This window comes from Panthera leo (assembly GCF_018350215.1).
Source record: "Panthera leo isolate Ple1 chromosome E1 unlocalized genomic scaffold, P.leo_Ple1_pat1.1 chrE1_random_Un_scaffold_65, whole genome shotgun sequence".
Classification (NCBI taxonomy): Eukaryota; Metazoa; Chordata; class Mammalia; order Carnivora; family Felidae; genus Panthera; species Panthera leo.
Genome location: NW_024962229.1, coordinates 38,537 through 55,470, shown reverse-complemented (window position 1 = coordinate 55,470; position 16,934 = coordinate 38,537). Strand labels below are relative to the sequence as shown.

Genomic DNA, 16,934 nt, shown 5'->3' with positions numbered 1-16,934 from the left:
GCCTGCTTGGGATTCTCTCTCTCCCTCTCTCTCTCTCTCACACACAAAATAAGTAAATAAACATTAAAAAAGAAAAAAAAATCCTGGGAACCACACACACATTCACCAGCATGTGCCCTGTGTTGTATCATCACAGTACTGCAGAGAGCCATCAGCCCTAGTAGGAAAGACCTACTCACTTTACTGCATGAATGTAGGAATGGGAAAGAGAGATTGGGGTAGGGGGTAGATTGGTTAAATGCAGGTGTTAACTCTCAGTGCTACATCCCCCTAATCACTTAACAAGGCTTGAAAACTTGGCTCTCCCAAACTCAGAAGAAAGGGTGACTCATTCTCAAGGATTCCGAATCAGGAAGAAGTGGATGAATAATAAAAATCTGACTGTTAATCAGAGGAAAGGCAGGGAGCCAAGGGGAAGTAACCTCAACGGGTCTCAAAATCATGTCACTGTGTGAGCGGATGGGCCCCAAGATGGTGGAGGAGAGCGAGGTGCATAGGCTCAAACAGACACTAGCTGGCATCTTCTGCTCCCCAGGGACCCCAGTGGGTCTGACTAGAGGCCCTTGGTCAATGAGTCTCTCTGCCAGTGATCCTAGCACCATCCTCTATTCAAGACTCAGACACACCTTTGCTGCCTTGGAAAGAGATGTCTGCTTCTTTCTGGATGGCAAACATAAGGTCAGCTGCCCCAGCTCCAAATATCTGGAGAGTAGAGCCCGCTCCACCCGGAGGCAAAGGGAATGGTCTTGTGTAACCTTTGTCCACCAGTCATTGGCCCAGGTCTGAGGGCAAGACAGCTCCTGTCAGCTGAAGATAATTCCAAGGAAGGGGCAGCTGTGAGCCATTATCAGCAGCCCTAACAGCAGCTGGAGGGGCCCCACAGTGTCTACTACAAGCAGCTTTCAGTGATGGCTCCCGAACAGGGAAAGGCAGACGCCACAGAGGTCTGGCAGCACCCGGAGGCCTCCGCCTCCTCAGAAACCCTTGTCCCATAGTGTTTCCTTTGTGAGGCCAAACAAAGTAACCTTTGAGAAGATGGTCTGCCAGGCCAGCCACGGAGCGAGGCTGGAAGTAGAGTGGCGGGCCGGAGCCGGCAGGCCGAGCCCGAGCCCTGGCAGGGTCAGCCCTCAGAAGGAAGCTACAGTGCGGTAATGTCACAGGACTGGCATCCCTCCAGCAAAAGGGTGGCTGAGCCTGGGTTCACAGCAAAGTCAGAGGAGGAGGGTGAGAAATGAAGAGAGAGTGTAAGAAAGAGGAGGGAAATAGAAACGAAGGCAGCAGGGGAGGGGTGGAGATGAGGGAGGGGGAGGGGTAAGGGAGGAGCAAGTATTTTAGGTCAGAGGGAATGACCTCTCCCTATAGAGCGTGACTCCCAGGCCGATGTCAGCCCCACTCCTCCCTGCCTTATGAGCCGACCCTTTGTCTGACATCCTACTTCCTCCATGAAGCCACCCAGGCCTCCTCTGTTCACACTGGGTCTCTCTCCAGGAGACTCCTATAACATTCCCCAGGGACAACTCACTTCTTTTCTTTAATTTTTTAAAAATGTTTTATTTATTTTTGAGAGACAGAGTGAGAGTGGGTGGAGGGGCAGAGAGAGGGGAAGACACAGAATCGGAAGCAGGCTCCAGGCTCTGAGCTGTCAACACAGAGCCCAACGCGGGGCTCAAACTCACAAACCACGAGATCATGACCTGAGCCGAAGTTGGACGCTTAACCAACTGAGCCACCGAGGCGCCCCAAGGACGCCTCACTTCTAAGATCTGGCACGTTCTGCCTCATGTTGTGAATTATCCTCAGGTAAGTTAATTAAGGGCAAAACTGTCTTATTCATGCCTCCCTATCCCACAACACTACAGCACAGAACCTGGCTCAGGGGTGTCTGATCAATCTATGCTCATGGATGTCCCTCGGGGAGAAGGATGAGTCCCTCGGGGAGTCCCTCGGGGAGAAGGATGCACTCCCTGATGTTGCCGAAGGAAGTGCTGATAACAGATGACCACAAAAGACCATGCCTCCAGCGGGGAGGGGGAAGGCCAGAGGCTGGGGAAATGGCTAAGTCATAGCATGCCCCCCTCGTGAGCCACTGCTTGCAGCAAAGAACAGACCAGGCCAGCAGCCCAGGGAAGAGACAATGGTGAACTGGTCTACAAACTGAGTGGTCAGGAATCACGCATGCCCCCTGTTCACCCGTGTGGACTGAGCGCCTGGCACAGAACAGGTGCTCAATAAGTGTGTGTCCCTGAGCATCCGTCACTGGGGAGTGTGACGGCAGCACCACAGGATCCAGACCTGCAGCCAGTAGGCACACAACACCCGGGCTGGCAGTGGGGGAGGGAGGCCTCTGAGCTGCTGCCTGGGGTTCCCTCCTGAATTGGGTGGAGCGCATTGCTGACGAGCTGTGCTTGCACCAGTGAGAGGCAGGAAGCAGGCTGCTGAACCCGATGGCTTTGTTTCGCAGCATCGGTGGGGCCAGCAGCTGAAGGAAACACACTCTGCCCGCGGTCCCTCCCACCCTGCCTCATACCAGACCAGGAACCAGGAGGCTTGGAGGAGAAGTGGCCCTCCCTCTGTCCCTGGTGCCCCCAAGGGGCTATCTGTAGGCCTCACGTAGGACAACCCTCTTCCCCTCAGCCCCACCCTACTCCCCGTGGTCTCCCACATCAAACTTACCATTCCTTTTGGTACTCTGAATATGATGTAAGTACTATTCACTAGTAAAATGAGCTGAAATGCCTCCCTCACCCTCTAATTCAAACTGCTGTTGGGGGGTCCGTGCCTGATCTCTTTCTCCCCTAATCTCCCTGCTACCATTTTTTTCCAATCTCTGTCAAATTTTGCTGACATGAATAAAGGAAACAATGTTGTAGATAATAAAAAGAAGTCTTTTTTATGTGACTTGGGCATGTTTTAGAATGACATAGATTTATGGGGCACCTGGGTGGCTCAGTCAGTTAAGCCTCCGACTTCAGCTCAGGTCATGATCTTAAGGTTTGTGAGTTCGAGCCCCATGTCGGGCTCTGTGCTGACAGCTTAGAACCTGGAGCCCACTTCGGATTCTGTGTCTCCCTCTCTCTCTCTCTCTCTGCCCCTCCCTCACTCATGCTCTGTCTCTGTCTCTGTCTCTCTCTCTCTCTCTCTCTCTCTCTCAAGAATAAATAAACATTAAAAAAATTTTTTAAGTTTTTTTAGAATCAAATTGTTTTTTTAACATTTCTTATTGAGAGACAGAGACAGAGCATGGGCACAGGAGGAGCAAAGAGAGAGGGAGACACAGAATCTGAAGCAGGCTCCAGGCTCTGAGCAGTCAGCACAGAGCCTGACGCAGGGCTGAAACTCACAAACTGCAAGATCATGACCCGAGCTGAAGTAGGATGCTTAACCAACTGAGCCACCAGGTGCCCCCTTTTTAATTTTTTTTTAAAAGAATGACATAGATTTACCTTTCTAATCAAGTTTTCATATACATATATATATATACATATATATATACATATATAAATTTTAAAGTTTATTTATTTGAGAGAGAGAGCGAGCTCAAGCAGGAGAGGGGCAGAGAGAGAGGGAGAGAGAATCCTAAGCAAGCTCCACAGGGTCAGGGAGGAGCCCATCGTGGGGCTTAAACTCACAAACCCTGAGATTGTGACCTGAGCCGAAATCAAGAGTCAGTTAACCATCTGAACCACACTGGCAGCCCTTTCTAATCAAGCTTTCTTAAAGGCAGATGTTAAAGTGAACATCTGGTTGGATTAGTTCGGCTCCTTTAAGCCCCATTGCAAAGGAAGCCAATCTCCGCCATAGATTTGATCACCAAAGAAGCCAATTATAATCTGTGTTAATTAACCACACAATACACCCATAAACCAATCCTAAACAACTTGCAAATGTCTTTGATCTCTCTGTCACAAGAGGAATCAAGCCTCAGAGACCATAATCCAGCGAAAACCTATCCCCAGTGCCCCAGGAACTACTCAGGCTGCCTAGTTGCCTCTGCAAGTATTGTCAGCACATACAGACGACATTCACATTCGTTCCACTTGGTCTAGCTGGGGAAGTAGCCTAGGAGCAGTCTTTAGGGCAAGGAAAGACCAGGTTGAGATTTTCCGTGGGCCTCAAGACTTTACTGAATTTTGTAATGAGAAGGACAAAAAGTATCCTGCAGGTAGAAGGAGCCAAAATCGTAACCCCCAGTTTGCAGGCTGGGCCTCTCAATGGCAATCCTTTCCCATGTCTGTGCTGTCCAGCATGCCACGAGCCACGTGGAGCTCCTGAGCAACAGAGGAAATGAATTTTTCATTTTTCATTTATTTTTTAAATTTTTTTAAGTTCATTTGAGAGAGAGGAAAAAAAAAAAAACCTCCAATGGGGGAGGGGCAGAGAGAGAGAGAGAATCCCAAGCGGGCTCTATGCAGTCAACACCCTGGCAGTGCAGTCAGAGCTTTAACCTACTGAGCCACCCAAGCGCCCCTCATTTTTCATTTAACTTAAATTTATTTAAATTTTATTTAAGTTATAATTCAATGTGACTAATTTACAAATAAATAGCCACACGGGGCTACTATATCTGACAGCACAGATCTAGAATCCAAAACGTTATAGTGCCAATAGCGATAACAAAATAGTGCCAGCGTGTAAAAAGAGCTTATGATTTTCCACTCATTGTTCCGAGTGTATTGGCTGTTAAACGTGCTCCATTGCCTTGCTTTTTTACTATTTTCCAAGTCTTGTCATGAAAAGACAAATTCATGTAAAATAATTACTACCAACTTTACTACGCATTCTGATACCATGCAGTTTCCGAATCTGTAACTACTAAACATCTAATTACCAGCAGCCAGAGATTTTTTTTTTTAACCTAAAAAGGGAGTTGTTCCGCATCCTTGAAATGATCAAGAGCCAGTGATTTAAAGTATTAGCAGGATGGCAGGTGGAAGAAAAGAAAATAACGGTCTTCACCTTCAGGCTCCCCCACTCGTTCCCATGCTCCAGGAGAGCAGAGGCTCCCTTCCGCTGTGTACCCCAGGAGCAAGGACGCGGGGAGCAGAGCGGAATTACAGAGAACCTCCTTCCTGTCTTCTGCCGTTGGAGTGGAAGGACCATCCCCTCGGCTCTGCCTGCTGGGCCTTCCTGTGCCCACCTAAGCCCCGGCCTAAGTTTCCAGAGGCTGTGGATGTGCGAGCGAGCGTGCGCGGGTACAGGGGCGGGAGGGTGTGCAGTTTCACTCACCTGAGCACATCTCCCCCTTATAGCGGACGCAGGAGAAGTCATCACACTCGCAGTACTTGCCCGTGATCTTGCCAAAGTCACTGCTGTGGCAGACGCACTGGCCACACAGGCACTCGCCCCGCTGGCTGCAGGCGGGCTGGCCCTCCCGGGGGCTGCACTCTTCCCGCTGCGAGGGGCGGTAGTCCTCTTCGGAGCACTCGCACTGGGACCCCAGCCACCCGGGCCCGCAGCGGCACACCCCACACTCAAAGGTCCCGTTGCCATTGTTGCAGCGGCGGCTGTAAGGCTCAGCATGGGCCTGGCACGCACAGTCACAGTCGAAGGTGACCTGAACGGTGAGGCTGTCTTTGAAGCCTACAGGCTTGATGGTGAAGGACTTCTCCCTCTCCTGCGGGCAGCCTCGCACCTTGGCCTCAATGCTGAAGCTCACCTGGGTGGAAAGGAAGACCGCATTCAAACACAGGCGCACCCTGTTATCACTCCAGCCCTGGAGGGAAAGAAGCCCCGCCCTGCCCCGCCCTGCCCCGCCCTGCCCCGCCCGGGAATATCCAAACTGGGTGTCTCATCCCCCAGCAACCTGGAGTTCCTCAGCCTCCAAATGACCAAGGTCTGCAAAGCAAAAAGAAAAGCCTGGGGACAGTTGTCCAGTTGTATCTGGTTGGGTGCACAGACATAATTTACAGTCAGGAGAGAGGTTGGTTTTGGTTTTTTTTATATATATATCTATTTTTTGGGAGACTGCAAGTGGGGGAAGGGCAGAGAGAAGGACAGAGGATCTGAAGCAGGCTCTGCGCTGACAGACTGACAGCAGTGAGCCTGAGGTGGGGCTCGAACTCACGAACTACAAGATTATGACCTGAGCTGAAGTTGGATGCTCAACCAACTGAGCCACCCAGGTGCCCCTGGATATGTGTGTGTGTGTGTGTGTGTGTGTGTGTGTGTGTGTGTTTTAATTCCACCTGTGAAATAAGCCAGCTCAAGCAGAACAGAACCTGTGATCTTATAAAAAAATTCTTCTCTGGCCAATGAAGCCAGCTGGACTGATTATACACAAGGTCAGTCAGCCAGACACACAAAGCACTATATGGCACCACACGATGCCACACAGTGACCAAAGGCTCAGGATCTACTGTTTAATTTCCATATAGTACATCATCACTTGTGCAGTCAAACACCTTTCCGGCCAATATTTCTTAGACAGGATATGTGCACATGTTCTAGAATATAGATAGGTGTACGGACAGATGGATGGACCTAGATACAGAAATGATAGAGATACAGATGATACCGGTGATAGAGATATAGCTATCCCCCTTTCTGCTTCCCTCCCTCTTCACCAACCCCTCCCCCCATCGGCAGAAGCAGAAGAGAACCAGTAAGGAAAGAAAGCCATAGAGGCCACAGAGGGACCTGAGAGGCAAAATGAACATTTGCGTTCTGGAAGTCTATGACAGTGGGTATTTGGTATTTTTGCCTGTTCCATTTGCTGTTGAATCTCCAGCAGCGAATGATGCCTGGCACAAAGTTGGCGCTCAGCAACTATCGGTAGATGTGACTGCCATTTCACATTGTAGAGGAAAGACAGGTATTACCTTAGGGGAGGCTGGAGACTGGGCCAAAGGTAAGAAATATTTTCATTTGCAATCAGCTGTGCATAAACAAACAGAGGTAAGCTAAACGCAAGTTTTTTAAAAATCTCCACGTAGCGGAGAAGTTTAGACAACAGGAGTCAGAGGAAAAGGTTGGCAGCTCCGTTATATCCAACTTGTAATGACCTTCGGGAAGAAGGTGCAGGGGAGGAATGGAAGGGTGCCCACAGACGCTCAGGGGCAAAGGCCAGGGTCAGAGCTGAAGCTTCAGCCCCTGCCCAGCCCAGCCCACCTCACCGTGTCTCCAATCTTGAGTCCGACACAAGACTTGAGCCCAGGGATGACCTCGTTGTTGAGACAGGTGGCGTTGAAGGATAGAGACAGCTCCTCGGGGAGGTCCCGCACTTCCAGCTCTACTTTAGAGCGGATTTTCTGAGCAGAAAGGGGGCAAAAGAAGGTTAAGGAGATGAGCCGAGAGGAAGTAGACAGGAACCAATTCCACCCCAAGTAAAATACCAGGTGGCCATGGACTCACCGCGGCAGTGCTGGGTGCTGGGGTTTGCTTAGAAGCTGCCAGAGGAGAGCATCCTTAGGAGCCTATTTCTTACAATATTTCCTGCCCAAGGTCTGCTCCTCTCTCTCTCTCTGTGCCCCCTGGTGTCTAGTTGAATCTGGGTAAAATCTAAACCAGCCACACCCTCCTGCAAGCCTCAGAGACATGCAAAAAGGGAGGGCTAGCACTGGTCACCTTGGATAGTAGCTTTTTTTACCTAATTTTTAACCAACCTCATCTTCCCCTTGGCTCAGCTCCCTCTTCTCTCTATTGTTGGAGCCCTATCCCTCACCCTGTCCTTCCTCATCACCACCCCCAACCTCTCTTTCCTTTCCACCTTCTCTAAGCTCTTCCACCCACTGCTCCTGACACTCCCTGGCAATTCTTTCTGAGCCATTTCCCTCTCAGAAGGCTGCATTCCTCCCAGTGCTGGCCATCAGCCAGCCTCTAGAAGAATAAGAGGAAGGCAGTGAAGGCTGCATCGTGGACTCACATCCAGGACTCCAAAATCTGCGTTCCCTCCTGGGGAATGCCGAGTGAGGTGGATTCTTAGCAGACCCAACCCCAGTGCGAGACACTTACCCCATAAGCATCAACAATGAGCTGAAGGACGTTGCTGGAATTGGCAGACAGAACCCCCACTGTCGTCCCTGGGATGAGCTCGCTATAGTTCTAGAAGGTAAGACAGAGAGATGTGCAAGGCTGACTAAATGAAGAGGGTGATCTCAAAAGCCCTCCCCAAATCAGAATGAGGGTCTTGAAACGAAGATTGAGGGAAGGATGGGATATTTTACTTGTCACTTCCAGGAACAAACCTAGCAGTTTTGCAGCCCTGAGAAAAATTATAAAGAACTTCTCACACCCCTCTCCCCCAATAAATTACTCCCCTCCAGCACCACAAACACCAACACACCCATCCCGTGAGGTTCAAGGTTGGAGGAGAGAGACCATAAAAAGGAACCATTTGCCCCTGGGAATAGGCTGGAGGAGGGGCTTTCCCGGTTGGGAAGCATGGCCCGTGCTAGTGTGCCTGGGTTCCCAGAGACGGCTCCACCCAATACAGACCCCACTCCCGAAATCCCTGAAGGCACAGTCACCTGGTAGAGACTGACTACATTTTCCGTTACAGCAAAGATCAAATTGATGTTTTTCTGGGATAGCTTCTCGGTCATCAGCCCCAGAGAGGGATAATCCTGTAAAACGGGAGGATGTGGAAGTCAGTTAAGAATTCACCTGAATTCTACACCTTAGAACTTGGCTGATTTGGGCTGTGGCCCAGACGGTGGTGGTGCTGAAACCTTTTCACGCCATGATCAGTGTGAGGCAATGGACTAAGTGGCAACACAAACCCAGTTGTGAACTCCAGGGACAGATGAAGAGGCAAAGGCTGGTCAAAGCCAAGCATCTCAGGGCACCTGGCTGGCTCAGTTGGTTGAGTGTCTGACTCTTGATTTTGGCTTAGGTCATGATCTCACAGTTCATGAGACTGATCCCCGCATCAGGCTCTGCACTGACAGCGTGGAGCCTACTTGGGATTCTCGCTCCCTCCCTCCCTCTCTGCCCCTCCCTGCACACTGCGTGTGCTCTCTCTTTCTCTCAAAATAAATAAATAAACATTAAAGAGAACCCAGGCAGCTCAGTTGGTTGACGGGGTCATGATCTCACGGTTTGTGAGTTGAAGGCCCTCATCAGGCTTGCTGCTGTCTGCACAGAGCCCACTTCTGATCCTCTGTCTCCGTCTTTCTCCCCTACCCCACCCATGCATGCGCACGTGCGCGCTCTCTCTCCCTCTCTCTCTCAAAAATAAATAAAACGTTTAAAATAAATAAGCATAGGGGTGCCTGGGTGGCTCAGTCGGTTGAGCATCCGACTTCGGCTCAGGTCATGATCTCACGGTCCGTGAGTTCGAGCCCCGCGTCGGGCTCTGTGCTGACGGCTCAGAGCCTGGAGCCTGCTTCCGATTCTGTCTCTCTCTCTCTCTCTCTGCTCCTCCCCCGCTCACACTGTCTCTCTCTCCTTCAAAAATAAATAAACATTAAAAAAAAAATTTTTTTTTTCAACGTTTTTTATTTATTTTTGGAACAGAGAGAGAGAGACAGAGCATGAACGGGGGAGGGGCAGAGAGAGAGGGAGACACAGAATCGGAAACAGGCTCCAGGCTCCGAGCCATCAGCCCAGAGCCCGACGCGGGGCTCGAACTCACGGACCGCGAGATCGTGACCTGGCTGAAGTCGGACGCTTAACCGACTGCGCCACCCAGGCGCCCCTAAAAAAAATTTTTTTAAATAAAATAAATAAGCATAGAAAGAAAGAAAGGAAGAAAGGAAACCAAGCATCTTTCTTCCTACTGGACTTTGATGCATTCACACCAGTTAGTTGTCAGGCCTCGTTTTTTCCCCCCACTAATTCGCTTAACAAACATTTATTGAGTGATACACATATTACAGTCTCTGCTGCCAAGGAGCTCAGAGTCTAGTGCCGAAGCCAGGTACATACGACACAAAGCGAAGTGCAGAGAGGGGCATCGCAAGGGAATGTTGGGGCTCCGAGGAGAGAGGGGCGGGTGACGAGCGGGAAGGAAGGAGGGAGCTGCAAGGCAGAACTCCGAGTCTCCCTACTCTCCATCCAGCATGTGTCAAGCCCCATTTTGAAGCTTCTTCTTGTTTTGCAACTACTGACAAACGCCTCAGCCTGGCGTGTGTAATCCTCCCCAACGTGGTCTCAGCCTTCTGGTCCACACGGCATACACCTCTCTCCCTCTTCCGCTGACCACTGAGCTGCCCCCCCCCTCCCCGCCATGGACTGGCCTTCTTTCTGGTAACCCTCCTCCTTCCTTAGGACCCAGCTCAGGTCCCACCTTCTCTGGGAGTCCTTCCTTGACTATCCCAGTTCATGATGAGCTTTCCCCCTTTGAATACCTAAAGCCCTTATTGAGCGTGCTACCCCACTGCACACTAATCAATCATGCATCTTGTATTCTTGGTAGCACGTCTCCTCAACTAAACCAAAAAGGGTAGGACCTTACGTAGTCCCTTTATCCCCCTCAGCCCCTGGTAAGGTGCCTTGCGTACATTAGGTGTCAATGATTACTGACTCACCCAGTGCCCGGTCCTGCCCACTTGGACATGGCTGACACCAAAGAACCCAAGCCACAATGGGGATGCTGGTGAACTGCGAACATGTCCCTGGGATCCTAGACCTTGCAGAGAACTCATGAGATCATCCAGCTTGGGGGCGGGGGCGGGGGGGGGGGGGGCGAGGAACTCCCGCCTTTACACAGGTGTACCGTTAAGCCACCTAGACAAGGAGGGGCTATACTGTCTTTAAGAGACGTAGAGTTCACACCTCCCCCCAGATGCCCAGGTATCAGTATTCTGAGGGTCTTACATTTCTTCCTGGCTTACAGCCACTTAACTCCTCTCCTGTTACTTGACCTACTAAGGCCATAGAAAACAACTTAGAAGAAGTCGTCTTCTGTATCAGCTACATCATCCTTTCACCTTCTTCCTTTTTGTCCCTTTAACCTTTCCTCACAGGAACAGATCGCCATTCTTCAGATGATCTTTGTCTCTTTTTCCTCTGTCTTCTTCCAATAATCACAAGTGAGCGCGGTATTCCAAGAAGAGGCTAATCTGTGCACAGTAGACAGGAAGGCCCGCTTCCCAGCTGGACCTGCAAAAGTCCTTTGGGTCCATTCTGGATGCCATGCTGCTGCTGCTGCTGTTGCTTCTGCTGCTGGAGGCAGGGGAGGTGGTGGCGACAATGCCACAGCCAGGACCACTTATAATGGCTGTGCAGGCCGTACCGGGGGTGAGGGTGTCCAGTTGGTATGGGGGGCAGCGGGAGGACAGGCTGAAACAAGCCTTGCACCCTGCCCAGGGGAAGTGCCGCCATTTCCACATTCACACAAAGACTCTGCCTGGGTTAGGGCAGCCTTGGCCAGAGTGAATTGGGACCATAGGTGGTACCAAGAATCTCACCATGGTAGTGGAGGCAGAGTAATGGTTGTCACTGCCAACGTGGCACTGCCCATCATTGGGCTGGACAATGCCTGCCAGCCTTCCATCCAGTGCAATATGGGTCTTGGCATCAGTGGTAAACACCAGCAAGTGGGAGGCATCATTCCTCCAGCCAATCTTCTCCTGTTAAAAAAAAAAAAAAGCAAAAGAGAGAAAGCAACTTAAGCCACATCATTGGTAGAAAACAAAGATCCAAGGACTTCCACGCGTGAAGGGCTGAACAAGTCGTCTCGAAGAGGGGCCTCAGTCCCAGTCCTCAGAACACAAGCCAGAGCTTTTCCAAGTTGAAGGTTTCTGTCTCTTAGGAAAAGAGTCTCAGCTGATTAGTTCAGGCAGCTGAAAGACACCTACTTCAACTCCAAATATAACTTTTCCAGTGATAATCACATGGCCCATCTAGAAAGCCACCGGCAAGTACGAGCCCGGGCTGGGCTAGAGAAATCCCAACTGAACACCTGCCCGCTTTGCTAAGGTTCATCCAGCCTTGACTCTGACACCCTTCTAGAAAAGGTGGGAAGATGCTCTTCCCAGAAAACATCTGGGATCACTGAGGTTCAGAAAAACGTCTGCTCTGGCCAGGGAACGATACAAACAAAGGCTGCATAACAGGAGAAATGTGCTGCTCATACTATACAAAACTCTTTGTTCCTCTCTCTTATTTCGCACAGAAACCCCCACAGTTGGACCACCTTCTTCCCCATTTTAATCTACGCCAACCACACCCGCCACTCCCTGCCGTCCAAACTCACATCACAGACTGTAGCCTGCATGATGGCATCAAAGCCACCCTCTGGGGCATCTCGGTTCCGCGGCACACTCTGCTTCTTCACTTCCTCATTGAAGCGGGTCACCTGGTCAGTTAGTGTCAGCACATGTTTGTAGCCAAACATAGGCAAGCAGGTGTTCTTCATACTGGTGGAGGGAGGGAGATAATTGAAGCAGAAACCCTAACTGGAAAAGGCTGCATGAGGAGTAAGAGGGAGAAAGGGGGAGACAAGCATGGGTAGCACAAGGCCCAGGCCGATTCCATACAACCGCCACTACCCAGACTGTTCAGACTCCAAACCCCTCTAATGACCCAAGTCATCATGGTGGCTTTGCCTCCAGCTGGCCTCCAAGATAAGATAGTGAGCTATGGAACCAGTCTGCCTGGGTTCAAGTCCCAGCTCCTCCACTTACTAGCCATGAGACTGTCATATGATAGGTCAAAATGAGAGGGTCAAAATGATAGGTCATATCTCCTAAGAGTTATTGTGAGGCTTCCATGAGTTGACTCACGGAAAGCGCTTATATCAGAGTGAGGCTCCAGTTGTTACCATCACCTTGGACTTAACACCTCTCCAAGGTAACACTGACACAACAATAAAGCAAAAGCTCATCAACAACTTCATATCCGTGAACCACCAACAAATTGATAGATCTGCAGCAGACTAAACCAACCAACAGTTTAACTGATGGCTGACATCTTTACTGGGGAACTTAACAACCCAGACAGAAAGTCAAAAGGGTACCTCGTATAACTCTGAAAACGAAAAGGTAAATTCATCCATTGTCTGGCTCAGTAACCATCCTTTGAAATGATTACACTCCATGGATGTTCAGGGTCTTTACCAATTAAATAAGCCATTCAGTTATAAGCCAAAGTGTCAACAGAAACACACATATCAATTTTCAGACTATTAGAGAGGTCAGTAAATATCATTTCCACTCTTTTTATATTCCTCCAGGACTTAATCCCCCTTGCATATTAACTCTGTAGTACTCATAACCTTGATGATGAGGAGACAATGGAATCAATCCTTCCGAAATTATAATTCCTCTATTTATTCATCCATAAATGTCTCTCTACTTTTTTATCTCCTTTCCCTCTCGTTTTCTCTTGTCTCCTACTTCTTTGTAACAAGACCAAGAAGCTGATGAGTTTTCTTTCTGGAAATTCTCCACCCTTTCTTTTTTTTTTTTTTTTGAATTTTTTTTAATGTTTTATTTTTGAGAGAGAGAGAGAGACAGAGTGCGAGCCGGGGAGGGGCAGAGAGAGAGGGAGACACAGAATCCGTAGCAGGCTCCAGGCCCTGAGCTATCAGCACAGAGCCCGACACAGGACTCAGACCCACAAACTGTGAGATCATGACCTGAGCCAAAGTCGGACACTCAACCGACTGAGCCACCCAGGCGCCCCAATTCTCCACCCTTTCTAAATGCCCATCTGTCTAATCCTCTTCCCAAGAGTCACAAAGATTTTGGCAGTTACTACACTCCAAACAGCCTTGGATTCTACTGCCACAATGCTCCGGATCAACAGGCCAGCTCACTTGCCAGACAGGAAGACCAAGGTAGAAAACAGACAGGATTTGGCCAGACGGCAGCCAACGAATCTACCCCAGAGCTAGAAACAGGCAACAGGACTTGCACCTGCCTGAGACAATGGCAAGTGATGCTGCCCTGGCTTCTCGGAGAGGGACTTACTCATAGCAGGGGTTTTTGAGGGCCTCTGGTGGGGAGATATACATGTACGGTGACACAGGCTTGTCCACAAAAGCCCCAAAGCCAATCCGCAAGTTACTGGTGAGCTTGCGCATCTGGGAGGCCAGCTTGGTGCCCAGGTTCTGGATGCTCCACAGATCATCCTTCATGGAGTAAGACAGGTCCATCAAGTAGTAGATGTCCACAGGGTAATCCTCCACCTGCCGGACTTGGACGGAGAAAATCTTCGAATCATCTGGAAGGCAAGAGGATGTTTGTTTTTCTCCTTTTCCCGCTCTAAGACTTAATAAGTGGATTTGGACACAGTTGGGATTGAGTAACTTCTTGATCAAACCAGACTGGAAAGCCCTGGTCCTTTCTCTTCTCCCCCTAATTCTATTCCTCTTACAATTCTTGATCCTCTTATTTTATTAATTAATTAATTAATTAATTTATTTATTTATTTATTTATTTAGAGAATGAGCAGGGGAGGGGCAGAGGGAGAGAGAAAGAGAGAGAGAGTGAGCGAGAGAGAGAGAGACCCAAGCAGGCTCCATGTTTCACGCTGAGCCAAACACGGGGCTTGATCCCACAACCGTGAGATCATGAGCTGTGCCAAAATCAAGAGTGGGATCCTTAACCAACTGAGCCACCCAGGCACCCCAATCCTCTTATTTTAACCTCTTTTTTTTTTTTCCACCTAAAATTCTCCACCCTTTCTAAATGCCCATCTGTCTAACCCTCTAGGTCCCAAGGGTCACAGAGGTTTTGGCAGTCACAACACTTTCAACTCTGTAAAAGGCACGAACTATGTCCCACCCTCCTCTGAACCCCCTAGCACCTAACACATGCCTTGCATGAAGAGGGTATTTGGTAAAATTCTTCTTGATGTAATTGGAGAGTCTAAATCAATGCTTCAAAAAGCCTGTCTCAGCCTAATCCTTGTCCCCCGAAAGTCTCCTGCCCCTATTTTATCTGCTGCCATGCCTTTGCCCTAATCTTACCTGGAAAGGGGGCTTACAATTACAGATTACTTTCTCATTTTGTATCTCATCGGAGCCTCAACACAAAGCTATAAGTTAGGTAAAACAAGCATTGGGAAAAGAAGAAATAAACATTTTTTCCAGTTCCTACTATCTTAGAAGAGTTAAGTAACTTGCGCAAGGTCAGATAGCTAATATATGGGGCAGTCAAGATTCAAACTCAGATCTTTCTGATTTGAAGTCCCAATACCTTTCATTTTCTTCTGTTCTCCTGCCCATACCACCCCCAACATCCTTCTCTTCCCACCCCATTTCCATTGTGAGCTACATCCCCAAGGTTCAGGCCTCCACCTTGTACCCTGTGCCCATCTGTCCGGGATCTCTCCCCAGAAAGAGCCCCATCCCTACCTGGCCGGAGCCGGAGCGCAATCCTCTGGGGGCTGACTTGAGTAATCTGGGAGCTGTCTCCAGAGCCCTTGTCGCTGAGGGGCCTGGCCTCTAAGATGCGGGCCTCACTGACGGGGAACTCGATGGACTCCAACGCACAGTCATCCTTCAGCAGATTCTCTTTCAGGTTACAGCGGGGCGAGCCCAGAGGGAGGGCCTGTAAGACAAGAGCCCAAGGTGAGGCCCTGTGGTCAGAGCCATGTGGCTCTCTGCGTCCTCCAGGCTTTGCCAACTCCCAACAGCCTAGAGTTTACCCAGCACTCCGGAGCTAAACCAGCATAAATGAACTCGGGTGGTCCCTCCTAAGAGAGCCCATTGTACAGAAGGGGAAAATTGAGGTACCGGAAATGCTGGGTGAGCGCCTGTTGGTGGATTGATAGCTAGGAAGAGGGCCAGTAGAGTAGGATGCCTGCTAGACCAGCAGTTTTCAAACAGAAATGCAACCCGCACGTGAGTCCCAGAAATCAATGTAGAGGATCTCAACCATCAATGTATTAAATAAAGTACAGAGCACAGGAGTAGACTGGCAGAGACTCTTCAGCACTGCCTCTTACTAGCTGGCTCCGAGGGCGAGTCACGGAAGCTCTCCATGCCTCGATTCCTCAGCTGTCATGTGAAGATGATAATAGCGCCCCACACAGGGATGTTATGCAGGACTAAATAAGACAATGCACATGAAACACAGAGTATAGTGCCTGCCTGAGGATAAGTGCTCAATAAAAGGTAGCTATTGTTATGAGATGCTCTATAAATAGTTCCTGGATAAGTCGGTTATAAATAAACTCCACAAGCTGGGGCGAATCCCATGATGCCAGGCACTGACCAGAGCCTCCCCTATCACTTTAAGCTTCCTCCCTTACCCTGGACACAGGGCATTGAGCGCCCTTCCAAAAACCCTGGCGTATATCCCACAGCCCTTGGAAGCTCTGTGTGTGTCTACACTGGAGTACTGAGTGGGGGGCATGCTGCACTGGAAAGAAATCAGGAAACAGGCTCAATGCTAGGTCTACCACTAATGAGCACGTGACCCCAGATAAGTCATTTCACGCCTTTGAGCCTCAGTTTCCTCACCTGTGGGACGAGGGGGTCAGGTGACATGGTGTTTTCAGTTCCTTCCTGCTCTGACGTCCAGCACATTTAGCCAGCACTAAATGTGGGCACAGATCCAGGAGGGCTCCTTGCCAGGTTGGGAGAACTGGCCGGAAAGCCGGAAAGCCCTTCCCTGGACCTATTTCACAATATTTAGGCCTTCAGGCCCTCGATCCTCACCCCCATCCCTACCCACTCCCTCTCACAACCATTTCCAGAAGTCAGCTGAACAGCCCGCACCAATATCCCAGAAAAACTGGTGTTAACATTTACTGAGAACTCACCGCATATCCCGCACAGCGACACGCACTTTATGTGGACACAGCTCTGGTTACAGTTCCCTCGTGCTGGAACTGTTGTTATTTTCTAAGTGAAAAACCTGAGGCCCGGAGGCTTCACAAATGAGGAACCCGATCTTGCAGGAAAGACATCTAAGGCTTGGAGAAGTTAAGTAACTTGCCCAAAGTTACAGAGCTAAGAATGGCAGAAGAGAGGTCTAACTAGATTATCTGACTGTAATTATCCTCTTAAAGTGATAGTTTGTATTAAATTCTGTATAGAGTGA

The 16,934-nt window shown here is 49.7% G+C and overlaps 1 protein-coding gene across 1 annotated transcript in view; it reads right to left on the bottom strand.

Moving 5' to 3' along the window:
- LOC122212794 (integrin beta-3) overlaps positions 1 to 16,378 on the bottom strand; it is a 29,770-nt gene extending 13,392 nt beyond the window's left edge. Inside the window, exons 1-9 of the mRNA XM_042926758.1 lie at positions 16,352 to 16,378; positions 15,242 to 15,437; positions 13,854 to 14,106; positions 12,137 to 12,299; positions 11,349 to 11,510; positions 8,466 to 8,561; positions 7,951 to 8,040; positions 7,113 to 7,247; positions 5,227 to 5,656 (exon numbers count right to left, since the gene is read on the bottom strand). Of these exons, the coding sequence (XP_042782692.1) occupies positions 5,227 to 5,656; positions 7,113 to 7,247; positions 7,951 to 8,040; positions 8,466 to 8,561; positions 11,349 to 11,510; positions 12,137 to 12,299; positions 13,854 to 14,106; positions 15,242 to 15,437; positions 16,352 to 16,378 (1,552 nt within the window). The remainder of the gene's footprint in view (positions 1 to 5,226; positions 5,657 to 7,112; positions 7,248 to 7,950; positions 8,041 to 8,465; positions 8,562 to 11,348; positions 11,511 to 12,136; positions 12,300 to 13,853; positions 14,107 to 15,241; positions 15,438 to 16,351) is intronic.
- Positions 16,379 to 16,934: the final 556 nt, after the last annotated feature.